This window comes from Archocentrus centrarchus, chromosome 2 (assembly GCF_007364275.1).
Source record: "Archocentrus centrarchus isolate MPI-CPG fArcCen1 chromosome 2, fArcCen1, whole genome shotgun sequence".
Classification (NCBI taxonomy): domain Eukaryota; kingdom Metazoa; phylum Chordata; class Actinopteri; order Cichliformes; family Cichlidae; genus Archocentrus; species Archocentrus centrarchus.
The window spans coordinates 9,398,686-9,426,078 of NC_044347.1; the positions used below are offsets into that span (position 1 = coordinate 9,398,686).

General features: G+C 41.8%; 2 protein-coding genes across 2 annotated transcripts; both read left to right on the plus strand.

The window, feature by feature from the left end:
* Positions 1-1,310: 1,310 nt before the first annotated feature.
* LOC115796467 (E3 ubiquitin-protein ligase TRIM21-like) lies at positions 1,311-13,675 on the plus strand. The gene is made up of 5 exons (XM_030752892.1): positions 1,311-1,451; positions 1,575-1,684; positions 7,761-7,845; positions 7,924-7,999; positions 11,580-13,675. The coding sequence occupies exon 5, from the start codon at positions 11,589-11,591 to the stop codon at positions 13,239-13,241; it is 1,653 nt and encodes a 550-aa protein (XP_030608752.1). The 5' UTR covers positions 1,311-1,451; positions 1,575-1,684; positions 7,761-7,845; positions 7,924-7,999; positions 11,580-11,588; the 3' UTR covers positions 13,242-13,675.
* An 11,474-nt stretch (positions 13,676-25,149) lies between these two features.
* LOC115798014 (tropomyosin isoforms c/e-like) lies at positions 25,150-26,751 on the plus strand. Its single transcript, XM_030754662.1, has one exon. The coding sequence runs from the start codon at positions 25,360-25,362 to the stop codon at positions 26,743-26,745; it is 1,386 nt and encodes a 461-aa protein (XP_030610522.1). The 5' UTR covers positions 25,150-25,359; the 3' UTR covers positions 26,746-26,751.
* Positions 26,752-27,393: the final 642 nt, after the last annotated feature.

Here is a 27,393-nt window from a genome sequence, read left to right on the forward strand (position 1 = left end):
TCTTTGACTGTCTTTGTCTCAGCAGCTGAGCCTGAGATGTCATTTAGATTCAGACCTCCCAGAAACCCCTGCAGCAGTGGCTCCTCAGGCTGCTGCTGTTCACTCATTTGCAGTAAATCTAATGGAGCACTAGATGGAGACAAACACACACAGATGAACACAGAGCAGTCACTAGTTTGTGACTGCAGATCAAATGTATTCATAAATGTCTTACTGGATAGATTTGACACAAAGGACCATATTTCATATTCCTGCTGAATCTTAAAGACATCAGAGTTCCTACAAAGATCAGCTGTGCAGCTTCTTCTTTCTTCTTGTTGGGCTGCAGCTCTGCACCGAGGCTGCTGTCTGAGACATCCTGCAGTTATGAAGGAGTCTCTAAAGAAATGACGCACACAGTTTGTTGGCTTTGCAGCTGATGGTGACAGAGAGCATCCACACTCCTGAGTGAGCAGATCAGTCCTGAACTGATGTCATTCTTTGCATCATTCACAGTTAGAGGTTGTGGTCCACGATGCTGTAAAACACAGAGCCGAGTCATTTTCACACATTTATTCACTCTCAATGTCTCAAAGTCTGCTGCTGATCTCAGTAAATCTCAGTCTCCTCCTTCCTGTACTGATGTGGGTCAAACTCATCAAAGCAGACTGTTTTCTTAGGAATCCACTGCAGCAGCTCTGAGTTGATTAACAGTAAATGTACGATGGGTTCGACGGCTCTTCTGTTTATTGATTTATTGATTTTTTGGATAGTTGACAATAAACTAACTTCTTAATGACTTGAACCACATCTCTGTCTGAGGTATAACAGATCTAAGTGATTGTGATTCAACCCAAAATTGCAGTCGTCTCCATGTTGAAGAGACAACCTGCTGTGGTCTGTATCTGTGTGTGTCTCTGTGCATGTGTGCTTGAGTTATTGATTGGACAGCTTAGTGGAGAAGGGTATACTGTTCAGGGTTCATTTGTTTGGTATTGCAACATGTTGAGCTCTTGCCAAAATACAATATAATCCAGGTCAGGAAAAAATAGCCCAACATTACAGCTTTTCTGGGAAAACACAACCATGAAGGAGAAATCAAGAAAGGACAAAGACAACCTGAGTGAATACATACAAACATAAAGAAACAAACTAGAATACAGAACCATAATTAAAAGATATAAAACTAGAGAAAGACTAAAATCAAAGCCTTGAGTCCAAGACCGAGGGACGAGGTACCGTGATAGTATGTTTACTGGTAAACAGTCACAGTAAAAACACACTGCTTAGCCACCACCTCTCATCTGCTTGTAGAGGTGGAGCAACACTTGAAAGACGAGAGCTTCAGCTTCAGAGTCCAGAAGTGAAACTTAAAGCTGCAGCTTAGCAAACTCGGAGTTTCTTCAGAGGAGCATCAGACTGAGCTCATCCAGCCTTTCTCAACAGCACAGCAGAGCTTCTGTCCAACACTGGTGAGTACAGAAGATCACGATCACTTTAAAGTCCAGACAAATGTGGATCTTCCTCTGTGTGTGTCACATAACTGTAACGCTGCTAAAGCTGCTGTGTTTTTACACTTTTATCTCTAATCTCAGAGTCTGGAAAACTCACCTGTTGGTGTCTGACACACCTGCAGGGAGAGGCGGGATTCAGCCGAGTCCATCAGGTTTTCCTCAACAACACAGCAGAGTCTCTACAAACAGAGGTGAATGCAGCTGATCACATTCACTGTTTCAGCACAAATCTTCACTTAATGCTGACTCGTCACAGTCACATTGGTTCCTGTAGAAATGTGCTCATTCATCCACAGATCCACTGTGGAAACATTTAGCTGTGTCACTTCTCTGGACTTTGGAACTGAATCTGAGTGCTTTGGACTGCAGTCTCATCCACCCTGCTTGCTTTCATTTACTGATTATTTCTTGCACTCACAGGGTTACTTTAGCACAATAAAGGCAAAGCAGAGGAATGCTTTTATTGTCACAGCTGATTATTTGGTATAGATGTATTTACTTTTTTAAGTGGCCGCTGGGTTAAATATAGTTGTAGTACCAAGCTTTTCTCTACACAGGCCATCTATTTACAAAATCATGGAAATCATTATGAAACAGTCATTTGTGTTAAAGAACCTAATAGTCAAAATTGTTATTGTTTTTGTAAAAGCAGTGAGTGTCATGCATCAGGTTACAACATTAGATCTAAAATTCAATCACAACGTCTGGATGACTCATTAAGAAGAGTAACAAGTAAAATAAGACGGTCTAAATATCTAGACACAAAAATAAAAGTACAAAAAAAAAAGAAATACCAGGAAGATGGTGTTTTCAATGAAATTTGTCAACAAAAAAATACATTGAATTTTAAATCTAAATATCGACAGCAAAAAGAGTATAAATTAATGTGTATAAAGAAGAGTAAGGAAAAATATCACAATGATTTGGCACATAAAGAAACAGTGAAACTAATGAGCAAAGAAAAATATAGAACCAATTGCTCACATAGAGAAAAACTGAAAGCATTAATCAGAGACAAATATAAAAGAAATGACTCTTATAAAGAGAAAATGAAAGCATTAATCAGAGACAAATATAAAAGAAATGACTCTTATAAAGAGAAAATGAAAGCATTAAGTATTGAAAAGAATTGTAAAAATGACTCGCATAAACAAAAAATGAAAGCCTTACTGAGACAGAAATATCAAAACAATGACTCTTATAAAGAAAAAGAAAGCATTAAGTAAAGAAAAATATCAAACTAGTGATTCACACAGGCAAAACATTAAAGAACACAATGTAAAACAATATAAAAATACAAGTTTCGGGGCAAAAGTTAAAGAATTTAAAAAAACTAAATATCATAAAAACCGTGAATACAGAAAGGACATACGTGAAAAAGGGAAACTGAGAAGGACCCAATTCAAAAATGAATTGAAGAACTTTGAAGTTGTAATGAGGCACTTTCTAGAAAAAGTGGAAACTGGAACGGAATTTGTTTGTTGTGTGTGTTATAGGCTTTTTTTCAAGAAGCAAGTGTTGAAATGTAATAAAGACTGTTACAGAGGTAAACAGGAAACCTCAGAGATAGCAGATAAATGTATTAGTGATAAATATTTACATAAATGTAATATGGAATGCAATATGCCATGTGAAATATTAGCTACAGCAAGAGGGGAGCTGTGGATTTGTTACTCTTGTCATTATAAGATTAAAAAAGCTCACATGCCCCCTGAATATTACATTAACAATTTGGAATTAGATGATATCCCAGAAGATTTGAGGTGCTTAAATAGTTTAGAGCAACATTTGATTGCACCCCATATTGCATTTATGAAACTTCTTGCTTTACCCAAAGGTGGTCAAAATGGTGTACATGGTCCAATTACATGCGTTCCCGCAAATGTGGCACAAACAACAAACTTGCTGCCACGTTTGGACATGGATGGTTCATTGTTGCGTGTTAAGTTAAAACGAAAGTTAACTTATAAAGGGTATTACAAATATCAATTTGTAGAATTCTTTTATTGTGAAACTGTGAGAAAAAGCACAGTGTGTATTTTGACTGAGTAAGCTAACTTTGTTAGCAGAGCTGTTATTCAGTTTGTGTTGTTTTATCAGCAAAACTTGAACCTGTTTCACCGCTCATCACTCTGACTTCTAACTAGAGTCCAAACTCTGTCACAGCGTCTTCGATTCAAAATGACTGAAAATCACATGGTAAGAGTAAAAAAAAAAAGTGTTTTTCTTCTTAAAGTGGACCTTGGCTCATTTCAGCTCCATGATTTAATTCATGGACTCTCCTAGAGTAGCTTTGCATGATTCACAGTTTAAAATGATCCTTCTTTGTCTGATACTGAGCCTTGGTGCAGCTCCTCAGTTCATCCTCAGTCTGAAACAAGCTGTTTTAGGTTCCTTCACCTTTAAGACAACTTAAAGAGAGGGTTCATCACACCAACCTTCTGCATGTCCTCTGTCACTACAGCCATAAACCTTCTCTGAGGTCTTTCTCTTTTCCTCCTGCCTGACAGCTCCAGCTCAGCCTTGTCTCTCTAACTTTGTCTCCAAATTGCTAAACCTGAGTTGTCCCTCAGATCTACTCATTTCTAATGTTATCCATCTTGGTCACTCTGAAGGAAGATCTTAAGATCTTCCTCTCTGCTTCATGTCTTTTCTTCGCTGTCACAATCTCCAAACCTCTTCTTGAAATATGTGTTCAACAGAGCCATTTCCATTTTTTTCCTCAAATCTTTGGCCATGTGTCCTTCTGAATTTTTCTGCTTAACACTGTATCTACCCAACAGCTCCTTATCACCTGTTTCCTTCACTTATGTGTCCACTGAAGTCTGCTGCAATCACCACTCTATCACTTCATCCAAATTATTCCTCTTTGTCTTCATCCAGTCTGTGGAGCGTACACACTGACAACATTTAACACAAGTTCTTCAGTTTCTAGCTTCAAACCCATGATTTTTTGTCTGTATGATAACAATAACTTGTTTTTTTCTTTTTTTTATTTATGAGCAGAAACAACTGTGTGAAACTGAGTGTTTAGAGCAGTCTGAGCTTTTGGCTCACAGGGATTACTTTTACATACACTGAGCTCATTCTTTGAACCTTTGGTCGTGTTTAACATGAACATCCACCACTGGAACAGGAACATTACCATAAAGCTCAGAGTAGAAGCGCAAGAAAATTTAAGCGGCGGCTGATCTGCGGCTCAGAATTGACGGCTCACTTGACCGCAGTACTTTGACTGCACAGCGTTTCCTGCCGTGTGACGCAGTGATACACTCACCTGTGCAGGTCTCCCTCTGCATCTTCTCCCTATCTGTCCTACCAATCCGCGCTTTTCCCCGCACATCGCAGGCGAAGAAAAGAACCTCGGATGTCAGCGATCAGGTCCTCTGCCTGCACAATACAGTGTTAACCTGTCACTGTAAAAAGTGCTGACTGATACTTTTAACCGCTGACTTCTGATCAATGCGTCATTGGCAATGGGGGAAAACAGGTTACTGCACAGGTCTTGAGCTGCCGGCATCTATTGCAGTGCATTGTGGGGTTTGTAGTATAAGCGATGGGAGGGCTATTAATAACAGCCACATGAAATTATTTCCGTATAGGGGCCTTTAGTTTGACACGTGCTGTAAGTGATGCTCTGACAGCCTGAAGGACGATCCAAACTAATAACTCTGTGATTCATTTAATCTGTTACTAAAAAGGAGAGGTTTGCGTTGTCTCCTAATGTTCTGGTTTAGAGCGGCAAGATATGGGGGGTGCGTTTAAGTTAAAGAACGGCGGATGCAGATTCCAGTTTGAATTGTTTATTGAGGTTCACAGTTCCTTTCCATCCGGTTCGAATACATATGCATTGTTATAAACTGTCAATTGTGAATCTGGATTGTGGATTGTGGTCTGAAAATATAATAAACAATCATCAGTACAATAATCATTATAACCCATAACTGAATGACAACAGCAAAACTACAAATAGAGAACTGTCTTCAGTTAACAGAATATCTCCAAAAGTCACATAACCTTGTATATGCAGCTCTCAATCAGCGCTAATGAGCACACTGAATCATACATCGCTCTAGTAAAGGAAAACATCAACGCATACAATTAAATACGTTCAGAAGGACTCAAACTACTTAATAAAGTTATCAAACTCACCTTCTGGCATTTACACACGATAAAACTAAGGAATACAGGTGAACCCGTTCTCCATGTTACTGCACCGAGGGAGAAGGACAACGGAAGAAATGTCTGCTCTGCATCGCACCTGTGGTGCATTCAAAGGACTCATGTAAAGCTACAATGAGTTAAATAACAGAGGAAATTCCAAACTCACGATAAACCAAACACAATGCTACATATCAACCAAACTAACAATGTGTGCTTTCTAACAGTTACTCTGTCAAACCTTAATAATAAAATATTCCCACATGATCTGATTCAGTTTGTCCTCCTTTCAGGTTTGATTCCTGCGGTACAAACATATTTAAAAACATCAGTAATAATCAGTGACAGCAGTCCAAGCAGCAGGAAGCAGATCCTGTGTCATCAGTTCCCAGCAAACATCTGGAGTCAGAGCTCCATGAGCATCTGCTTCTTCTGAGCCTCAAACTGCTCTGCTTTGCTTCTGATCACTTTGATGAGCAGCGTCAGACTCGGTCCGTCTGCTTCTTTGCTGTTTCAGCGTCTGACGCGTTTTCTCGTATCTTTCCTGCTGCTTCTTCGCTCCTCCTGCTCTCCACCTGTGTGGGCGTGGTCTTCAGAGCGTCCTTCAGGTGCGGCTGCTCCTCCTCTTGTCTGCCTTTCAACCAGGACGCTCTGTGCAAGCGTTTAGCCATTAAGATTTTGCCTTTTTCCATTTTCCAAAAAGATAAAATAGGTGATGATTGAACGGAAGCACTGATCAGGAACTGCAATTCACCGTGGGTGGGGCAGCAGGGATTCCTCCACCCACCAAGGACTGGACAGAGGTCAGTATCCACCCACCATCATATGAGGGGACTGTGGTGAGAACTGTGGATCAGATGAAGAAGACACTCAGGAAAGACATGAAGAAGCTGTTTGAGGCTGAGCTGAAGAGGATCCAGCAGTATGCAGTGGATGTGACTCTTGATCCTGCTGGAGGAAAGGCTTCAACAACCTTTACCAGACATCTCAAAGTCAGAAGCAGGAACATCCAAAGCAGAGTTCAGTCTGACTCTGACAGGAAGAGTCACTGCAGCAGGATATGCTGGTTCCTCAGAGCTGATGGTAGCCTCAGGTCTGCTCTCTGAAGCAGGATTAGAGCCTTAGCGAGCAAATCCTGCTCTCATCCTGTCTGATGATGGAAAACAAGTTCACTGTGGAGACAAGAGGAAGAATCTTCCAGACAACCCAGAGAGATTTTCTAAACATGTTTGTGTTTTAGGAAATCAGAGTTTCTCTTCAGGCAGATTTTACTTTGAGGTTCAGGTGAAAGACAAGACCGACTGGTTTTTAGGAGTGGTCAGAGAGTCAGTCAACAGGAAGGAAGCGATTACACCAAGTCCTGAGAATGGTTACTGGACTGGAGGGTTATATGAAAATATTCATGTAGCTTTTGATGACCATCGTGTTCGTCTCTCTCTTCAATCTCATCCTGAGAAGGTGGGGGTGTTTGTGGATTATGAGGAGGGTCTGGTCTCCTTTTATAATGTAGGTGATGCAGCTCTTATTTACTCCTTTACTGGCTGCTCCTTCATGGAGAAACTCCACCCATTTTTCTCTCCTTGTCTTAATTATGATGGTAAAAACTCTGGACCTCTGATCATCTGTCCTGTCAATCAATCAGTCTGAGATAAGCATAGAGAGAGAGTAAGTGCTTGTTTGCAGAGTGGATTTTGCTTGGAGAGTGTCCCAACCAGCACCTGAGCCTCAACTAGCAGAACTGGGCCTGTTTTTGATATTTGCTTAATTAACTTGGTCTAAATAAACTTGTGAATGTTTCCCTCAGTCTGTACCTGAGTCTCCTCTACACCACTAACCATGACAGAACGGCTGCAAAGTGCCAAACTTCTTTTGATTGTTGAAGCATTCAAGAAATGATGCAGTGCATGCACAATGTTGAATGGAGGTTCTAATTGTTTTTTTGCTAATTTAAATTACATTAAAACAAACTCACTTGAGCATTGCAACAGTGTCTGGGCAGGAGTCCAACCCAACAACAAAGAGGCACCACAAAAGTCTGGATGGACAACATTCCAATAATTACCAGATGAAGCTAAATGTTTGTGTTACAGCAGAGTTTCGTTTCAGATGAATCAGTGTCTCTTCAAAGGAAAATTAAATTGAGCTCGTCAAGCCTTTCTCAACAGCAGAGGAGAGCTTCTGTCCGCCACTGGTGAGTACAGACGAACATGATCAAGTTTTAAATTCCAAAAAAAGACACAAAAGTTTACAGTTAAATATCTAATCTCAGGACCTGAAAACCTGCAGGGAGAAGCAACTGAGTCCATCACGTTTTTCATCAACAGCACGGCAGAGCCTCTACAGTGGTGAGTGGAGATGATCATCTTCATTTTGTCAAAACAAATCCTCAGGTCACTCTATATCATAGCATAAGCAGAGCATGTAGGATTCAAAATTACCGATAACATGTTTTTATGATAACAGATTTTTTTCCCTTTTGAATTGCGCTTATTCTGCTTGTTTTATGTAGCTAAATTGGGGCCATAAAGTTTGTTTGAAAAAAAAAATTTGAAACTGAAAAATTAGTTTGAACCCGAAAAAAAAAAATCAAACAGGAAAAAGAAAAGTTTTGCAACTGAAAAGAAAAAGATGTGAAACTAAAATTTTTTTTTTCAAAACTACATTTCAGATTAAAGGTTTTTTTTTGCACTTTCAGATTTTTTTTTTTGGCAGTTTCAAATTTTTTTTTCGAGTTCAAACTTTTGGCCCTGTTTTGGCGTGGGGGGCGGAGCCTCAGATGACCGGGGTTGGAATCATGACTGACAGCTCAGCACAGTGGCTGAACAACATAGTGTCAGCTGTTGCATTCAGGGACCGTGGGAACTGGAAAGGTCTTCAATGCATCATCGATACTCTATATGTATGTGATTGGTTTTGAAAGATAACATGCTTCACTGATACAAGCAGCTTATATAAATACATGACTCGAATCTCAGAGGGAAAAATATGATCTTGACAGATTTGCACAGCATTTTAAGTCCGTGTAGGAGATTTCCCATGCTCCCAAAGTAAAGCAGAAGCCTTGTTTTCATAGACATATGGTCGTCTTCATCAGCCGGCGCTAGCAGTGATCAGGTAATAAAAAGAGATGGAGCGACAACAGACACATTCACTGTTGATACCTGAGCAGTTTACAGAAACAGCATATGTTTGAGTGTGTTTGAGTGTGTAAGGCCCATTTGGAACATCCTTTGTCCATTATAGTGCGTTCTATGGAGAATTTTATACTGTATAAGTTGTAATTGGGAACTTTTAGTTATTTTGAAGATATTTAAACATATTTCTGTCCAGAAGTTTTGATCCAGGCTGATAGAAAGATCACACTCCCATTTTGCAATCGGGAGGGAGACTGAATAATCAGTTTTTAGTAATAATTTATATAATTTTGACAACAGTTTTGGGGTACAGAGGTTTAGATGTTCTGATACCCATGTAGGTATTTCTAAATTCAGTTGACTGAGATTAAATCTTCCCTGCAGGATAGATTTCAGTTGTTGATATTCCAGAAATCTACTGTTGCCCATTCCATATTTTAATATAAATTCATGGAATGTCATAAGGTTTCCATCTTGGATAATAACTTATTTATCCCCTTATCACGCCATAATGGAAAATTCAGCATTTTCTTTTTCTGACAAATATCTGGATTGTTCCAAATGGGCGTTAGTTTACAGGGGATAAGTGAAGACTTAGTTATTTTTAAAAATTCCCACCAGACTCACAGAGAGGTGTTAATACTAAGGCTTTTAAAGCAGTTATGATGCTTAATACTGGGCCTAATGAAAGGTAGATCTGAGATTTTTACTTTTCTGCAAAGTGCCTGTTCTAGATCCAACCATGGGTTGTCTAATGAATTTGATTTGATCCACTTTGAAATATGCTGCAATCTGCTCCCTAAGAAATAGAAATAAAACTTTGGTAGTTCTAGACGACCAACTGTGTTTTGGCTTTTGTAAAGTTTTCAAACTAATTCATGATGGTTTGTTTTTCCATAGGAATTTTGAGATGTTTGAGTCTAGTGACTTAAACCGAGCAACAGAAGGTTTATTAGGGATCAGTGAGAATAGATAATTAATTTTTGGTAAAACCATCATTTTAATGGCAGCAACTCTCCCCATGAGTGATATAGGTAAACTATTCCAACGTGTGAGATCATTCTCTATTGTTTTTAACAGGGGGATATGATTTAATCGTACCAAGTCTGAGAGCCTGGCGGAAAAATTGATGCCTAAATATTTAATATTACCTGATTTTAGTGGAGTCCTGGAGGTGTTCTGAAAATTACAATTCAAAGGCAAAACTGTTGATTTAGCCCAATTAATAGGGTAATCTGATATAAATGAAAACTTATCTATCAGTGTGATTGTTTTCAGAAGAGAAGCTTGTGAATTCCCAAGGAAAAGTAATACATCATCAGCATAAAGGCTTATTTGATGATCTGTGTTTTCAGTTTGAACCCCTTTAATATTTGCATGTTGACAGATTGCTGCTGCTGCCAGTGGCTCAATGAAAATGACAAAAAGTGAGGGAGAGAGTGGACAGCCCTGTCTGGTACCCCTCTGCAGACCGAAGCTTTGGGAAATAATATCATTTGTCCTAACACGTGCATTTGGGGAGCTGTATAGTGTTATGATCCAGTTTATAAAGGATGAACCAAATCCAAATTTGTGTAGGACTGCTAATAAAAATTTCCAGTTTACCCAGTCAAATGCTTTCTCTGCAACTAAAGATATAATTGTGGTTTCTAATTTGTTAATGGAACAATAATCTATTACGTTTATTAGTGTGCGTGTATTATTGGCTGAATGTCGACCCTTGGTAAAAGCTGTTTGGTCTGGATATATTATAAGTGGAGTAATATTTTCCAATCTTCTGGCCAGGACCTTGCAATTATTTTAAGATCTACATTAATAAGAGAGATTGGGCGGTAGCTGGATGGGAGTGTGGGGTCTTTGCCTGGTTTAAGAAGTAGGCTAATGTTAGCAGAGTTTGTATTTGGAGATAGTGTTTGATCATTCTGAATCTGAGTCACCATTCTGAAAAAAATGGGAGCTAGCTCAGACCAAACTTCTTTATAAAACTCGGCTGGAAAACCATCTGGGCCTGGGGCTTTATTATTTGGGAGATGCTTTAAGGCTTCCTGGAATTCAGACATTGAAAGAGGTGAATCCAGAGCTGTAACCTGTTCATCATTTAGTTTAGGTAGATTTATATTGTTAAGAAATTCTTCAAATATCTGTAATGATTATAAAGCAACATTCCTCTTTCTTCCCTTTCCACTGTTTAATACCTCTGTCTTCCTTTGCTCATTCTTCTTGATGTCCAAAGTCTACACACACTATGTCTACACATATGTTGCTGCCTAGCTAGATTCTTACCTGGCGCCCCCTACTGCCTCCTATTTCTTTCAGATTGCATCTTCTGCTCTGTGGGCCTGTGTGTATTTTCCTTTGATTTGATACAGACTTAAGGAACTATTGTCTTGTGCAATCATCACTCTCAATCACTTTATCCAACGTACTCCAGAATTCTTGTTTGTTTTCTGAAATCTAAACCAGTGGAGCATTTGCAAAAAGTTAATCATGAGTGATTTGATTTCCAGCATCAAAGTCATGATCCTAACTGACACCTTTGGTTTTGTTTGTCATCATAAAGGAATACGAGTAGTCTGTGGAGGACTCAACTGAGTATTTAGAGCAGTCTGCAGTCTGAGCTTTTGGCTCACAGGGATTACTTTTACATACACTGAGCTCATGTTTAACATGAACATCCACCACTGGAACAGGAGATATGTGACAGGAAAGAAGGGAAAGCAGAATAGGTCCACTTTAAATAGAATTCAAACTGAATCTGAACTCAAATCAGTTTCTTTTCTTTCTCACTCAGAGTGCAGACATGTCTGCTGCCAGCTGTCTTCTATCTGAAGATCAGTTTCTGTGCTCCATCTGTCTGGATGTGTTCACTGATCCAGTCACCACACCATGTGGACACAACTTCTGCAAAACATGCATCACTCAGCACTGGGATATCACTGAGAGGTACCAGTGTCCCATCTGCAAAAAGGTGATTGAGACCAGACCTGAGCTGCACATCAACACTTTCATCTCTGAGATGGTTGCTCAGTTCAGACATGAAGCTCGGCAGAAAGCCAGCAGCAGCAGCTCAGAGCAACAAGCTGCCAAACCAGGAGAAGTTCCCTGTGACGTCTGCACTGGAACCAAACTGAAGGCCCTGAAGTCCTGCCTGGTGTGTCTGACCTCCTACTGTCACACTCACCTGGAACCTCATCTGACAGCTTCACGTCTGAAAAGACATCAGCTGATTGATCCTGAGGAGAACCTGGAAGGCAGGATGTGCATGAAGCACGATAAACCTCTGGAGCTGTTCTGTAAGACTGACCAGACATGTGTCTGTGTGCTCTGCTCTGTTGTAGACCACAAGACTCATGAGTTTGTTCCTCTGACAGAAGAATATGAAGGAAAGAAGGCAGAACTGGGGAAGACTGAGGCTGAAATTCAACAAATGATCAAGAAGAGACGACTGAAGATTGAGGAGATCAAAGAGTCGGTGAAGATGAGTAAAGATGCTGCAGACAGAGAGAAAGCAGAAGGTGTTCAGGTCTTCACTGCTCTGAAGAAGTCTGTTGACAGAGGCCTGAACGAGCTCATAAAGCAGATTGAAGACAAACAGGAAACAACAGAGAAACAGGCTGAAGGTTTCATCAAAGATCTGGACCAGGAAATCTCTGAGCTGATGAAGAGAAGCTCTGAGGTGGAGCAGCTCTCACGCTCTAAAGACCACCTCCACCTCCTCCAGAGCTTCTCATCCCTGAAAGATGCTCCACCCACCAAGGACTGGACAGAGGTCAGTATCCGCCCATCAGTATATGAGGGGACTGTGGTGAAAGCTGTGATGAGAGCTGTGGATCAGCTGAAGGAGACACTCAGGAAAGACATGAAGAAGCTGTTTGAGGCTGAGCTGAAGAGGATCCAGCAGTATGCAGTGGATGTGACTCTTGATCCTGATACAGCAAATCCTCAACTCATCCTGTCTGATGATGGAAAACAAGTTCACTGTGGTGATGAGAAGAAGAGTCTTCCAGACAACCCAGAGAGATTTTCTAAACGTCTTGGTGTTTTAGGAAATCAGAGTTTCGCTTCAGGCAGATTTTACTTTGAGGTTCAGGTTAAAGAAAAGACTAAATGGTTTTTAGGAGTGGCCACAGAGTCACTCAACAGGAAGGAACGCATCACACGCAGTCCTGAGAATGGTTACTGGACTGTAGCAGGAAATGAAAATATTTGTGAAGCTTCTGATGATCCTCCAGTTCGTCTCTCTCTTCAGTCTGATCCTGAGAAGGTGGGGGTGTTTGTGGATTATGAGGAGGGTCTGGTCTCCTTTTATGATGTAGGTGATGCAGCTCTTATCTACTCCTTTACTGGCTGCTCCTTCACTGAGAAACTCCACCCATTCTTCTGTCCTGGTTTTAATGCTGGTGGTAAAAACTCTGCACCTCTGATCATCTGTCCTATCAATCAGTCAGTCTGATCTGTTTCCATGGTGAAACTGGATTAATTACAGATTAAGCTCAACATTTAAGCCGACACAGAGAAGAAGTCCTAAAAACAGAAGCGAGCAAACTGCAGCTGCTGATGAAGACCATGAGATACGGTCAGAAGCTGCAGAACAAGCCAGTAAGCTGAGCTTTAGTTGATGTTTTGTTAAAGTGTTTTCAAGTTGAAGAAAATGATCCATTTGAGGAAGTCCAGTGTGAGAAAGTAGAAACTCTCCTTTTCTTTTCTTTCAGTGTTTAAAGGCACAGACATTAAAGCAGATACTGTATACGGATATGAGTACAAATGTACTGTTAATATTTGATTCTTTTCATTCAGCTGGTGTTAAAGATCAGAAACAGGATGGAGAAACTGTTCTGCTGTTTTAACATGTACAACACGCTTGTTCACAATGACATGAATAAAAATATGAACGTTTATTGTCTCCTTTGATGGTTCATTATTATCATTATGTTTCCTCTCTGATGTTCAGCCTGCATTAAGATGACAGCTGGAAATGTAAATGCAGCACTTTGAGTGAACATCCAGCAGAGGGCGCTCTGAGCCAGGCCAGCTCAGTCTCTGCTGCTGTGCTTTATTGAAATCATTTAAACCGGTGTGTGTGTTTGATTAGTGATTATTGAGCTCATCAGAGCTGCTTCAGTGTGTCACTCTGAGAGTTTCTCTTTATTCCAGCGTCAATTTTATTAGAAGCATCCATCTTTGATTTAAGGTTACTCATTAATAGGAAGGTTTGTATAAGTCAAAGCTGTAAATTCCCAGTCAAATCTAAGACCTTAAACACCACACACTGGTCTCAGTCTCAGCTGTCTGCTGAATATCTGACAGGAACAGGAGAAATAAACTCACACAGTTATACAGAGAAATAAATGATCTGAAGAAGAAAAGAAGAGAATAAAAGAACAAAATGATCTAAAATAAACATGTGAGAGGAGAACATGAAGACAGGAGTGTGCCCACATTAACTGAAGTATTTATGTAACTAAATACACATCCTCTAAATATCTTCTATAACAAAGGGAGTCCATAATCTGCCAGAGTTTAGTACAGATTCATGGATATCAGCTGATACTCACCTTGTTGTCTACCTGCTTCTTTCACAGATGGAGGTCGATGTTTGTCTGCTGTGTCGCGTCCATTTCATGCTCCTCATGTCTGATTAATTTGTGTGATGTCATCTGTTCTCATTCAGATTCATTGATCACATCAGTACATATGTATGCCCACAGTAAAACTGCTATGTTACCATGGTTAAAGAGCATGTTAACATTGTTTATTGATTTCTTTTTAAATAAAGCTCTTAAACATTATCAAGTGCAACCTTTCTGCACTCTGAGGGATCTTCCAGGGATGGTGATGCTATTTTCCAGAGATCTGATTGGTTTCTCCTCTGGAGCAGGTTAGGTCTGCAGTGCAGGGAGTGATGCACCTTCATAGCTCTGAAAGCTCAGGGTTAAACTGTTAGCTTGATATGGTTCTGATCCTGCTTCAGAGGGCAGACCTGAGGCTACCATCAGCTCTGAGGAACCAGCATATCCTGCTGCAGTGACTCTTCCATCAGTCACACAGGGACATGACTTCAGTGTAAACAGTGGGAACTGTGTCCAGGTTCAGTGTCTAAAGAGACTCCAGTTGACCTTCATATTAAACAGCAGGTGGTGCCCTTATGCGGGTGTGGTCTTTAGAGCATCCTCCAGGTGGCGCTGCTCTGAGAAACAGCGACGTTGCTAGGAACTCCAAAATTTGGGAGTGTAACCCAACCCTAAAAACCTTTGGACTTTCCCTCAATAACAGCAACGTTGTAAATGTTTTTTTTCTTTCTATATTTAATAGTAAAACTGATATAAAATGTCAGACACTGTGCGCTACCTGAAGGTTGAAGTCAGGTGTGTGTGGCTGTCTTTCACAGACTGACGCTGAAATGAACGCTCAGTGCAATCTGAGGTCTTCAGCTTTGTTACTTTTTCTGTTAGTGTTTTTTAAACAGCAGAATAAAAGCCACCATGTTGATGAAGCAGTCATATGCAGGACTGTGTTGATATGTTGATGGGTTATTTCAGTTTTTAAACTTTTCCAGCTGCTTCTATTGAGCCATAACGGCTCCTTTAAAACTGGGTCGCGTCTGTCTCGTGTCCAGTCTTGCTTCAGGGTCAGAGTCCAGAAGTGAAACTGAAAGTGAAAGCTGTAAACTCTGTTTGTCTTCAAGGAGCATCAAACTGAGCCACGCAGCCTTTATCAGCAGCACAGCGGAGCTGCCGTCTAACACTGGTGAGTACAGATCATCACGATCAGCTGTTTTAGAGTCCAGATATAGATCCTCCTCTTTATAACCTATAAAAAGGCTGCGATTTGTTAAAATATTTTTAAATCCAAAGTGAGGTTCTAAAATATAGAAAAAATATAATCACACTAATAATCAGATGCAGATAAATATGATTATTTATATTGCATTATATTTTATATGCCAACTTGGGATATACAAATTGTAAGATTAATAATGGGAGCTGATTTTTCGCTCTGCGCAAGAACTAAAATCAGAAACTTTCACTTTCAGCTGTGCTAATCTGTGACACTGCTCGGTGGGAAGATCCCAATCCTGTTCCAAGGCTGTTTCCATGAAGCGGAGTCACAGCGTCAAAAAAATAAAATGACTCATAAAATCCCATAAATATTCCTGCTGTGTGTCAAACACTTGTCTGATCGCTGAGTGTGCAGTAATATTTAGGTCAAAAGTCACGCGCGAGAAAAAACATAATCAGCGCAAATAAATTCAACAACAAACAGAACTCAGCGAGTGTCTGCTGTGCGCGCGCTGCTGCAGGTTCACGCTCTCGTGAAGAAACTTTAGAGCGCGTTACACCGTAACAGAGCTTTTTTAAACCGTATTTGCTCACAGTCTGGAGAATAAAGTTGGCCGAATTAACTGTGGGTAGTTATTGTTTTGTGTGCAGCAGCGGAAATACTGCCAACTGTCAGTGGATTACTTTGATGCTGAATAAATCTTTAAAACCGAAGGATTCAAAGGCAGGTTCTGAAGCCTCTGCACTGCTGTCCCGTTAATCTGTTGTACAGCATCACATAATATCATCATAATGAGGAGCACACATCATTCTAAGAAAAAGAAAATATAGCGTTATTTATAGCAGAGGTCCCCAACCCTCGGTCTACAGACCATTTGGTACCAGGCCACACTGAAAATAAATAACTTACATTATTACTGTTTTATTTATTATCTGATTCTAAACAATGTTTTACTTTGAAAAATGTATGGATTCACTCAGTTACATCCATCTCACTCACTCTTTTTCTTTTTTTGCCTGTCATGTCTGACAGTTTTTACAATCAGAATGATGATCTGAATGCACTGGTGTACCAGACATATTTGCTTTTACAAAAACAGCTCTATAAGTTTTCTATAGGCTACTCTTGTTGTATATGCGTGTACATATACACACATACAGACAATCTTGATATCGTTTGTAGTAATGTGTGTGTGTTCCTCTGTCATGGAACATACTCAGTAATGAGGGCAAGAAGCTGCAACCATGCCCCTCAGGGTCCAGAGGCAAACAGGGAAGGACAGAGGGGACCCGGTCCATTCACAGCCCACCAGGAGCTCAGAAGACCAGAGGCCACACATCCAGATGGCAACTGTCCACCCACCCCAGAGGAGGAAGGAGGGAGACCCCAGACAGAGCCCCCATGGTCAAAGGGCAAGAGCCCAGAGAGCCAGAGGCAATGAGCTTTGACCGTCCTTTCCAGCACCCTGGCATAGACCTAACCGGGGAGGCTGAGGAGTGTGATCTCCCAATAGTTGGAGCACAACCTCCGGTCTCCCTTCTTAATGATGGGGACCACCACCCTGGTCTGCCAATCCAGAGGTACTGCGTGTCAACCAAGACAGCCCTACAACATCCAAAGCCTTCAGGAACTCATGGTGAATCTCATCCACACCAGCGGCCCTGCCACCAAGGAGTTGTTTAACCACCTCAGTGACCTCACCCCCAGTGATGGACGAGTCATCCTCCTCTTCCCCAGACTCTTGCTTCCAATACAGAAGGCATTTCGGTGGGATTAAGTCCTCGAAGTACTCCTTCCACCACCTGACTATAGCCTCAGTTGAAGTCAGCAGCACCCACCTGCACCTTAGACCGTCTGAGTAGAGCACCACTTTCTCCTCCTGAGTCACCTGACAGTTTGCCAGAATTACTTCAAGGCTGTCTGAAAGTCTTTTTTCCATGGCCTCACCGAACTCTTCCCACACCCGATTTTTTTGCCTCAGCCACTGCCTGAGCTGCGTTCCACTTGGCCTGTCGGTACTGTCAGCTGCCTCCGGAGTCCCACAAGCTAACCAAGCCTTACGGGACTCCTTCAACTTGATGGCTCCCTTCACCTCCGGTGACCACCATCTGGTTTGGGGGTTACCACCACCACAGGCAACCACAGCTCTGAGCAACAGCCTCAATAATTAAGGCGTGGAACATTGTCCATTTGAACTGAGTAGCTGTTTCCAAATTCAGGGCCACATTCTTCAAAGGACCTGGCCTACGTAGACCGGGTCCTTCATAGTCCACAAAGACTGCAAAGGCTGGAAGTGAGCGGCTGTGAAATTGGACAGTCTAGCCTTCATATCAACATCACCTGCCCTCACCTCATCTAGGTGTAGATGAGGTTATTGTGGTGCTCCGTTATTGTGGTTTAATTTTAAATTCTTGAATTCAAAATACGCTGTTAAAACAAGCATAACACATTTCAACATCAAGGAAAACAGCTGAGTGAATGATTAACTTCCTATTAATCACTCACTCAGCTGAATGATTAACTGGATAGGTTTATTCAACATTAATGTTGAATAAACCTATCCAGTTATGAAGCTGAACTTTAATCTCAGTCAAACCATTTTGCTCTGGAACAAATGAACCACTGAAATAAACCAAACATGACCCATTAGAGATCACCTGAGTGAATTAAATCTGTGTTTAACTTTCAGTCAGCAGCAAAAGCCAGTGGGGGTTTGAAAAGGATGTGCTGGTGAATCACACATTCTCTCCGGGTATAGCGAGCCTCGATATCCCAGTTTGCCGCTGGTAGAACAGCGGCAATGGATGTCGGCTTGGAAAACGTTGGAGCACTTTTTGCAGTTAAGTGATATCTTGCTAAAACAAGCAGATATTTGAGGTTCCTATTCTCCACCATTGTTGTGTTTGAGTTTTGATGCGCAATACATCATGGGATATGGTAGGCCACGAAGGATACACCAGACCTGTCCTTCAAATTCGAGAAACAAAGGACGCATTCGTCGACCGCATTTGGAGGAGCTTTCGATTTTGGATAGCCTTCGTTGCCACGCTGTGATGTAATCGGCCTACAAATGTGGCCTTTGAAGGATGCGGCCCATGAATTTGGAGACCCTACGAGAGGGACAAGTCTCTAGACAACATAGCTCTTGGGATCACTGGGACACACAAACCCCTCCACCATGATAAGCTGGCGATTCATGGAGGAGAGGATGAATTAAAAGTTGATGTACTAACAGTACTGATCAGACTGCATCTGTTGGACTGAGAAAAAGAAGTTTAAACCTTTCATCTCTAATCTCAGGGTAGGGAAAGCTGACCTCTTGGTGCCTGATACACCTGTTGGGGATTTAACTGAGTCCATCAGGTTTTCCTCAGCAACACAGCAGAGTCTCTACAAACAGTGGTGAGTGCAGCTGATCACAAAGCAGAAGAGAGCTTTTATTGTGAAGCAGTGAGAGGAAGTGCAGTGTGTTTGCCACTGAGTAAGCAGAGCTTGGTTAGCAGAGCTGTTCTTCAATTCATACAGCTGATTTACTGTTTGTGTCTCTGTGTGTGTCCAGTGAAGTGTAAATCACAATGTTAATCACTGTTTATATGAGGTTAGAATAATGTAGATATTGTGCAGGCTGAGGTGGACAGTGCATTTATCTGTGTTTGCAGCATTTATTGGCTTCTTATGTTCTTATGGTTAGGTAACTTAGGTAGATGATGTTGCCTTTGTGAACAATTTCTTCAGTTTCTAGTGAGGATTACTTTTTGAATGAATGAATGAATGAAGTTTATTGCCATGTGGGTGAACAAGTTCACACATTGGAAATTGCAGTTACAGAACACCATCCAAGAATACACAAAACACAACACACGTGGGGGATATGTGTCCTAGGGTCATGCAGCCGACTTGCAGCGCTACCTTTGGCAGGAGGAGAAAACAACACATCATGGGGAAGTTAGGTTAAAAAAAAAGTCATCTGGTACAGTGCTCAAAAAGAGCACTGCACCAGGGTCCAAAAAAACCACCTTAGCAAAGCATTTGCACATGTAAAGCTAGAACAGCGGCGGTAGGTGAGGTCAGGTCAGGAGGGGATGCAGACGGAGACGAGAGGTGGGGGCATTGTGGAGCCAGATGCCAGGTTCCAGCCAAAACAGTTCGCTGATAGTGATGGAATTTCATCAGCGGCCGTGGTACCCAGCTTCACAAATCACAACGCGGAGTGGGGGGAAGAGCAGCCGCACACAGAGCCCTGGAGAGAGATATGGTTGCCAACCCAAGGCCGGCAGGGGAGCCGAATTCCTGATAACAAATGTTGTTTTGGAACAGGCTGCTTGTTGTTCCAACAGCCTTCAGTCTTACTGGGAAACCATTCAAAAATCCAATATTCCAAATTCGTTGATTGCCGTCCTCACTGTGCAGAACCGAACTATATCTCCTGATCTAACCCCTCTCGCCTGCGAGCTCGCTAATCTTGCGGCTCAGGTCCACCAGGCTTTGAGTCTGAGTTTGTACGGCTCTGCTCAGCCCTTCCACCTGGGTCGGCAGCCTCTGCAGATGTCGAACCGCCGTCCAAATTTTCTTAATTTGCCAGTAAAGCAGGTATCCACCGAGCCCAAACAGAGAAGATACCGCTACCAAAAGGCCGAATATATATGCGTCTTCCACTCCAAGGGCTGAGAAGCACACCGGTCTCCACGAGCTCCAAGAGTCGATGACGTATCCAACCGGGTCTGTTCCACTCGGACACGCAGGCTCCCCTGTCCCAGATCTCATAGTGGAAAAAATTCGATCAATGATGGAGAATGCCTAGTTTGCCAGATCCATGTTTCAATCTTGTTCTTATTCGGACAGTGTGTAAAAGACGCTCTCACAGCAAGCAGCAAGCGGAAAGATGGGGAGGGCAGGGAGAGAGATATAGTGCGACCGTCTCCGACAAGAGCAGGAAGAGAAGGCATGGTGTGGATTACTCTGCTGTGCTGTGCACAGGATATTGTGTCTCATATCTTCTCACTGTGATGCATTAAAAAGCAGTAAACCTTTCAGCTGTGCAGATATTCTTTGTCTTCAGACTTGAGGGAACACAGGACAGCATCCTAACCAGACTTATAACAGTGCAGCCAGCATGTCAGTGTTGAGCCTTCACCAGAGTTTTCCTTCTATTGACGTTCATTCCTCGTCTCTCTCTTCACTCTTTACCAGTCATAGTCCCAACATATGAAGTCCCACCTGTCACCTCCACACTCCTGTTACCTGCTCTCTCACTGCCTCCTAACTGCCATCCACCTTTCTCCTTCTATTGTCTTTAGCCAACAGTAGCACAGTTTCCACCAGCACCCTGTTGCCCAGTGGCACCAGAAGCGGTTGTTAACCTGATCCGACATGGAAGGGTTACTGATGTGCTGTGTGTTTGATCTGGCAGTGATTTTTAGGCCGGATTACCTTCCAGATGCAACCCTGCCCATTTATATGGGCTTGGAATCGGCAGTAGGTGTGCACTAGCTTGTGCACAGCTCTCAGCGGAGACGGACGCACTGTTCTTCTCTCCCAAATCCTGCTTTGCTGCTTTGCTGCTTTAGAGCCTCTCTTCACACAACTTCCGAACTGGAATTTATAATTATGGATCTGGTCAGCTGATCTCTCAATGCCATTGTTTTTGATCGAATTTTCACCATGAGGAGATTGGGGGAAGGAGAACCCTATTCCCTCTTATTAAGTGACATTCCAGCTGGCTACGTTATGGATTCCTGTGTGGTGTGGAAGATGATGTGCCTGACCGTATTGTCGATGGAGGACACACACATTTGGATTATTGACACTGGGATTTCTCCAAATTGGACCTGGAGGTACCTGGCTTGTCATTGCAATTCAGGAAGTCTGGGCAGCTGTCTGGACCTTGGTAAGGCTGCTTATGAAGGGAATGCAGGAAGTTTCAGACTCAAACTGTCATGATGAGGGCTAAAAGGACTCAAGGCAGGGATTCCGGGTTAGAGTTTAGTCAGTGTTTATTTACAGGGTGCAAAGGAAAGGTGAAAAACAATGGGTATGTTGTTTTCTCTTGTCCGGGGAATCCACTCTCACTCCACCCTGACCCTCTCTAGGGATGGTCCACAAGTCCAGAGCTCACATCCGTTTGTCCTCTAGGAATATCTCGCTTGTCCGGCTGGGCACCTGGGTGCAAAAATCAAAAGCAAAGATTAACAAGAGGCAAGTGCAAAAAATACCAAGCTAGCTTGAAGGGAAGCTGTCCACACTGACTGTTGATGGCAACGATCCAGCGAAGACTAACTGTCACCGGCCAGCTTATATAGGAGACTTGATGAGCCTGCCCAGGTGTGTCTGCTTACTCCCAGGTGTGGCAGATGACGAGAGAGAGAGAGAGAGCGAGAGAGAGACACACACACACACACACAGACACACACAGACACCGGAGGGAGAAGGGACCATGACACAAACTCAGACTCAGTATATCTGGAGTTGATTCAGAGGGATTAGATCTGTTTCTGCATGGTGAAGGAACGAACCAAAAGATTCGGATGAATTGGATTTTTTTTGCCACAGAGAGGTGCCAGAAAAACTGAAGGCTGTCACCAAATTAATCAGTACAGTTTGTACCCAAAACAAGTCATAGAATCAGAAACTTGGCTTCCTGGTGGCCTTGGACTGCCGCTTATTTCATTCTTCTCCGAGATGTTTTGTAAAAAGATGTTCTACGCCCCCGCTGTCCTGTCTTCTTCTGACCTGTGTTGGACTGATCTCCCTGACCTTGCTGCTGATGAACTCTACATCTTATCAGAACTGTTAGCTGAGGAGGGGAGTTTGAGTCAGCCCCACAGCAGCCCGATCCCCCCTCTCTCACCTCCACTGGCTCCCCCTCCATTCCTCCCCACCCTAGTGCTCCCATGCTATATGTATGTGCTTCTTGCACTATCGCAGAGGTTTTTGCAACCTCATGCTGTGCATGTGTATATGTGTATGTATACAAAGTATGCGATGATTTTTTTTCCTCACTCATCCTGATATGTTTTTGCAGTTGTTTCCATCTTTGTAATGGCAGCACCTCCAGAAGGGGGCAGCATGGCCACAGTTCACCTGTCTCCCCATGTTATGTTATACATGTTATGTATATGTGTATAGTTTTTTGCTATTTTATTTTATTCTATTGAATTTTAGTTTTAGTTTTTAGTTTAGTTATTTGTTCTTACTCATCCTTTTCATTTTTTCTCTGTATTGAGCTGCTGTAATGCACAAATTTCCCCGTCGTGGGATCATTAAAGTTTTATCTTATCTTATCTTATCTTATGTTTGTTTTTTTGTCTGCTTGATGGGTGTTCTGGAATGCAAATTTATTGTACCGGGAAACACTGTTTCTATACTGTGCATATGACAATAAAGCTTGACTTGACTAGCTTGTGGCTCCCTTGTAGCACGGTAGAGGCCCCAGTCAAATAAAAAACTGTTTGAAACTAAGTGTTTAGAGCAGTCTGCAGTCTGAGCTTTTGGCTCACTGGGATTACTTTTACATACACTGAGCTCATTTTTTGAAACTCTGGTCATGTTTAATATGAACATCCACCACTGGAACAGGAGATATGTGACAGGAAAGAAGGGAAAGCAGAATAGGTCCACTTTAAATAGAATTCAAACTGAATCTGAACTCAAATCAGTTTCTTTTCTTTCTCACTCAGAGTGCAGACATGTCTGCTGCCAGCTGTCTTCTATCTGAAGATCAGTTTCGGTGCTCCATCTGCCTGGATGTGTTCACTGCTCCAGTCACCACACCATGTGGACACAACTTCTGCAAAACATGCATCACTCACTACTGGGATATCAGTGAGAGGTGCAGGTGTCCCCTGTGTATCAAGCTGTTTGAGACCAGACCTGAGCTGCACATCAACACCTTCATCTCTGAGATGGTTGCTCAGTTCAGATGTGAAGCTCAGCAGAAAGCCAGCAGCAGCAGCTCAGAGCAACAAGCTGCCAGACCAGAAGTTCCCTGTGACGTCTGCACTGGAACCAAAGTGAAGGCCCTGAAGTCCTGCCTGGTGTGTCTGACCTCCTACTGTCACACTCACCTGGAGCCTCATCTGAAAATGAACGGTCTGAAAAGACATCAGCTGATCGATCCTGTGGAGAACCTGGAAAGTAGGATGTGTATGAAGCACAATAAACTTTTGAAGCTGTTCTGTATACTGTGATGATGAGAAGAATCTTCCAGACAGGCCAGAGAAATTGTTTAGGAAATCAGAGTTTCTGTTCAGGCAGATTTTATTTTGAAGTTCAGGTTAAAGAAAAGACCATCTGGATTTTAGGAGCAGACAGAGAGTCAGTCAACAGGAAGGAAGAGATCTCAGTGAGTCCTGAGAATGGTTACTGGACTTTAATGGTAGATGAAAATATTTGTATGCAGAGTTTATGTACAGGTGCTGGAAATCCTTGAAAATGCTTGGATTTTAATATTGCCCTTTCAAAGTTTGAAAAGTGCTTGAATTTTGGGTATAGTGCTTGAAACTGTAACTTTTTTTTTTGTAAAATATAAAAAAATAACTATCTGACTGAAGAACGGCTGAGACGCAGAAAGAAAATGAGTCTGAAAGTCTAAAATGAACATTTCTCCACCTGGCCTGCTCATCTGCACGTGACCCGTCAGTCTGTTTGTGACCCGCCCCTCCCCCGAAGACAGAGAGTCACTGTTTTAATGAGTGTTGGCTGGAAAAGTGCAAATTCCAATTATGGATAAGAGGAGTATGGAAGTACAGTAATCCCTCACTTATCGCGGGTGTTACGTTCCAGGACCACCCGCGATAAGTGAAAATCCGCGAAGTAGTGACATTATATTTATTTTAATACTTATGCACCAAATATATACATTACTGTACAACACGTACTACGCATGTGAAGAACGAGTACTGCCAAAACCCGCGAAACAGCGAGTCAGCGAACAGCGACATATCGAGGGATTACTGTATTCACAGTGCGTCCTGGGTTCATATTTTTTGATACAAAGTGTAACAGTGATCAGTGAGAATATCCCATGACATTCTTAATAAAGTCTGAAATTATTCTGAGACAGCCAACAACAAGTCGGACTTTATGAAAGTTACATAGTTGCAAAAATCTGTAACATCCAATAACAGCACCAGTAAGGGTTAAACACAGTATCCCTAAATATAGAAAATCCACACAGAGAATGTCTCTCAAAGTCCATTAAAAAATTGACATTAATACATTAATACTTCCCCCATATCTTCCTGTAGTGCATTGCAGTTACATTGAAAATGTATTAAGGCTCAAAGTTACGCACAGTAAGGCATGACAAGGCTGCTATAGATGGCAGGTGGGTTCTGACATATACGCGGTTGCAGCTGATAGCTGCCTTGTGTCTGTGTCACTGAACTGGACCTCTCGACAGTGCTTGTGGTATTACAAACTCACCTGTGATATTTGTTTTGCATACTTGAGTTATTGTTTGAATATTAATATGTTATGCTATCTCTCTGGTGATGGCGCCACCATAGAATCTCACTGTAGAATGTTATGGTTTGATTTTGTTCTTACTATAATTCTGGTAGAATTATCGGTCTGGTATTTTGAAAGGAGTAAAGAATCACATCAAAAGAGATTCATTCCATCAAAGACACAAAGAGAGGATTTCACCGCCTTTGATCTGAAAAGGTATAAGTACGCTCGTCAGCCAGATTTAGTGATCACGAATCTCAGACGGCAGAAACAGAGAGCAAGACGGTTAAAAACGTAAAGCAAACAGCAGAAGCTAAAACTATTTTACGACTTTATCATTTAATATGTCAGCCACACAAAAGAAAACTTGCAGAAACATGCAGATGCATGAAAATGCTGAAAAGGAAGCTGCAAAGAAGGAGTTGGTGGAGCTCCAGAGACAACACGAGGAGGAGAGAAGAAGATTCGAGGAGGTAAAGAGAGAAACTGTGTTAGTCCTGAAGATACTGAAAGAAGAGAAGAAAAACCTACAGAAGGCAAAGAACTCAGTTGAAACGTTAGAGCTTCAAGAAGAAATTGCAGAGCTGAAAGTAAAAAGGGCAAACATAGAACTGATGGAAGGCAAGAAAAAACTGCAAGAGAAGAGAGAAGAAATAGAAAAGGCCAACAAGGAACTGAAGGACACAAGTAAGGAAGCTGAGAACGTAATGAAGAGACTGCGGGAGGCTCAGAAGGCTCTGGATAAGGAGAAGAAAAAGCTGCAAGAGACAAAAAATAAATCTGAAAATGCTAAGAAAGAGTTCCAGGAGGTCCAAGCAGCGTTAGAGGAGGAGAAAAGGGCAATAATAGAAATGAGGATGGAATCTGAAAAATCAAAATCATTGTTGGAGGTTCAGACGTCCCTGAAAGAGGAGAAAAAAGCTCTGGAAGAAGCAAAGATGGAAACTGAAAGCTTAAAAAAGGAAGCTGACAGTTCAAAGAGGGAATTGTTGGAGCTCCAAAGAGAAATGGAAGAGGAGAAGAAGGCAATGCTGGAGGCCAAGAAAGCAACTGAAGTTGCTAAAATTCAGTGTGAAAATGTTACAGTGGAAGCCGAGATGGCAACACTGAAACTTGAAACTATAAAGATGGAATTGTTGGAGCTCCAAAGAGAAATGGAAGAGGAGAAGAAGGCAATGCTTGAGGCCAAGAAAGCAACTGAAGTTGCTAAAATTCAATGCGAAAATGTTACAGTGGAAGCCGAGATGGCAACACTGAAACTTGAAAATATAAAGATGGAATTGTTGGAGGTCCAGAAGTCCTTGAAAGAGGAGAAAAGAGCTCTGCAAGAATCAGAGATGGAAACTGAAAGCGTAAGAAAGGAAGCTGACAGTTCAAAGAAGGAATTGTTGGAGCTCCAAAGAGAAATGGAAGAGGAGAAGAAGGCAATACTGGAGACCAAGCACGCAACTGAAGTTGCTAAAATTCAATGCGAAAATGTTACAGTGGAAGCCGAGATGGCAACACTGAAACTTGAAAATGCAAAGCTGGAATTGTTGGAGGTCCAAAGAGCGCTGGAGGAGGCAAGAAGCCAAGAAGCAGAAGGGCCTGATGCTGTGGTGACAGAGTGTGAAGATGCGCACAAACAGGAGGAAGTAAAAAAGGTGCTGAAAAAGAAGAAAAAGTCAAAGATGAGCCGCATTTTCAGCTGGTTCAGCTGCATCAAAGGGGCTCAGGAGGAGGATGACTAACTTCACTCCTGGCATTAGTTTCCTCTGTCTCCCTCATCCTCATCCACCCTTTTCTCTCCTCCCTCCTCCTCTTTCACCCTTACTCCTCTCCCCGTTGCTTGAGTTGGAATTTTGCTGTTTTATCAATAAAACCAAAAAAAAAAAAAAATCATGTGAATGTGTCAGTGTGATAGAAAATTCAGATCAGCAAACTTAGACTGACAATCAGTCTCTCGTTCAGATTTTATGCTCACAGAGAAAAAAGGTATCAAACAATTTCATCAGGATTTCATCATTTATTAAGAGCAAAGGTGCAATTTTAATTTTAAATGGAACTTGATGTAGTTATTCAGTTATTTCACAATTCATATGTCATCACATAAAGCACACCTGTGCATTCATTGAATATTGTCAGTATAGCAACACAATTCACACACTAGTCAAGAGGAAGTAAGAGTCACAGTATCGTCCTAGTTTATGTCAGTTTGTGATTTCAAAGGCAGTTCTAGTGCAAATGAAAAGAGAAGCAGCACACCAAAACATTTAGCAATAAAATACATGTGGCAATGCAGGGAAGTTATAATTCAGCATGCAGCTCCTCATCCTCCCTGTCTTTGTCAGTCGTGGTTTTCATCATCAAATTCACCACAACTGTGTCCACTGGAAGCA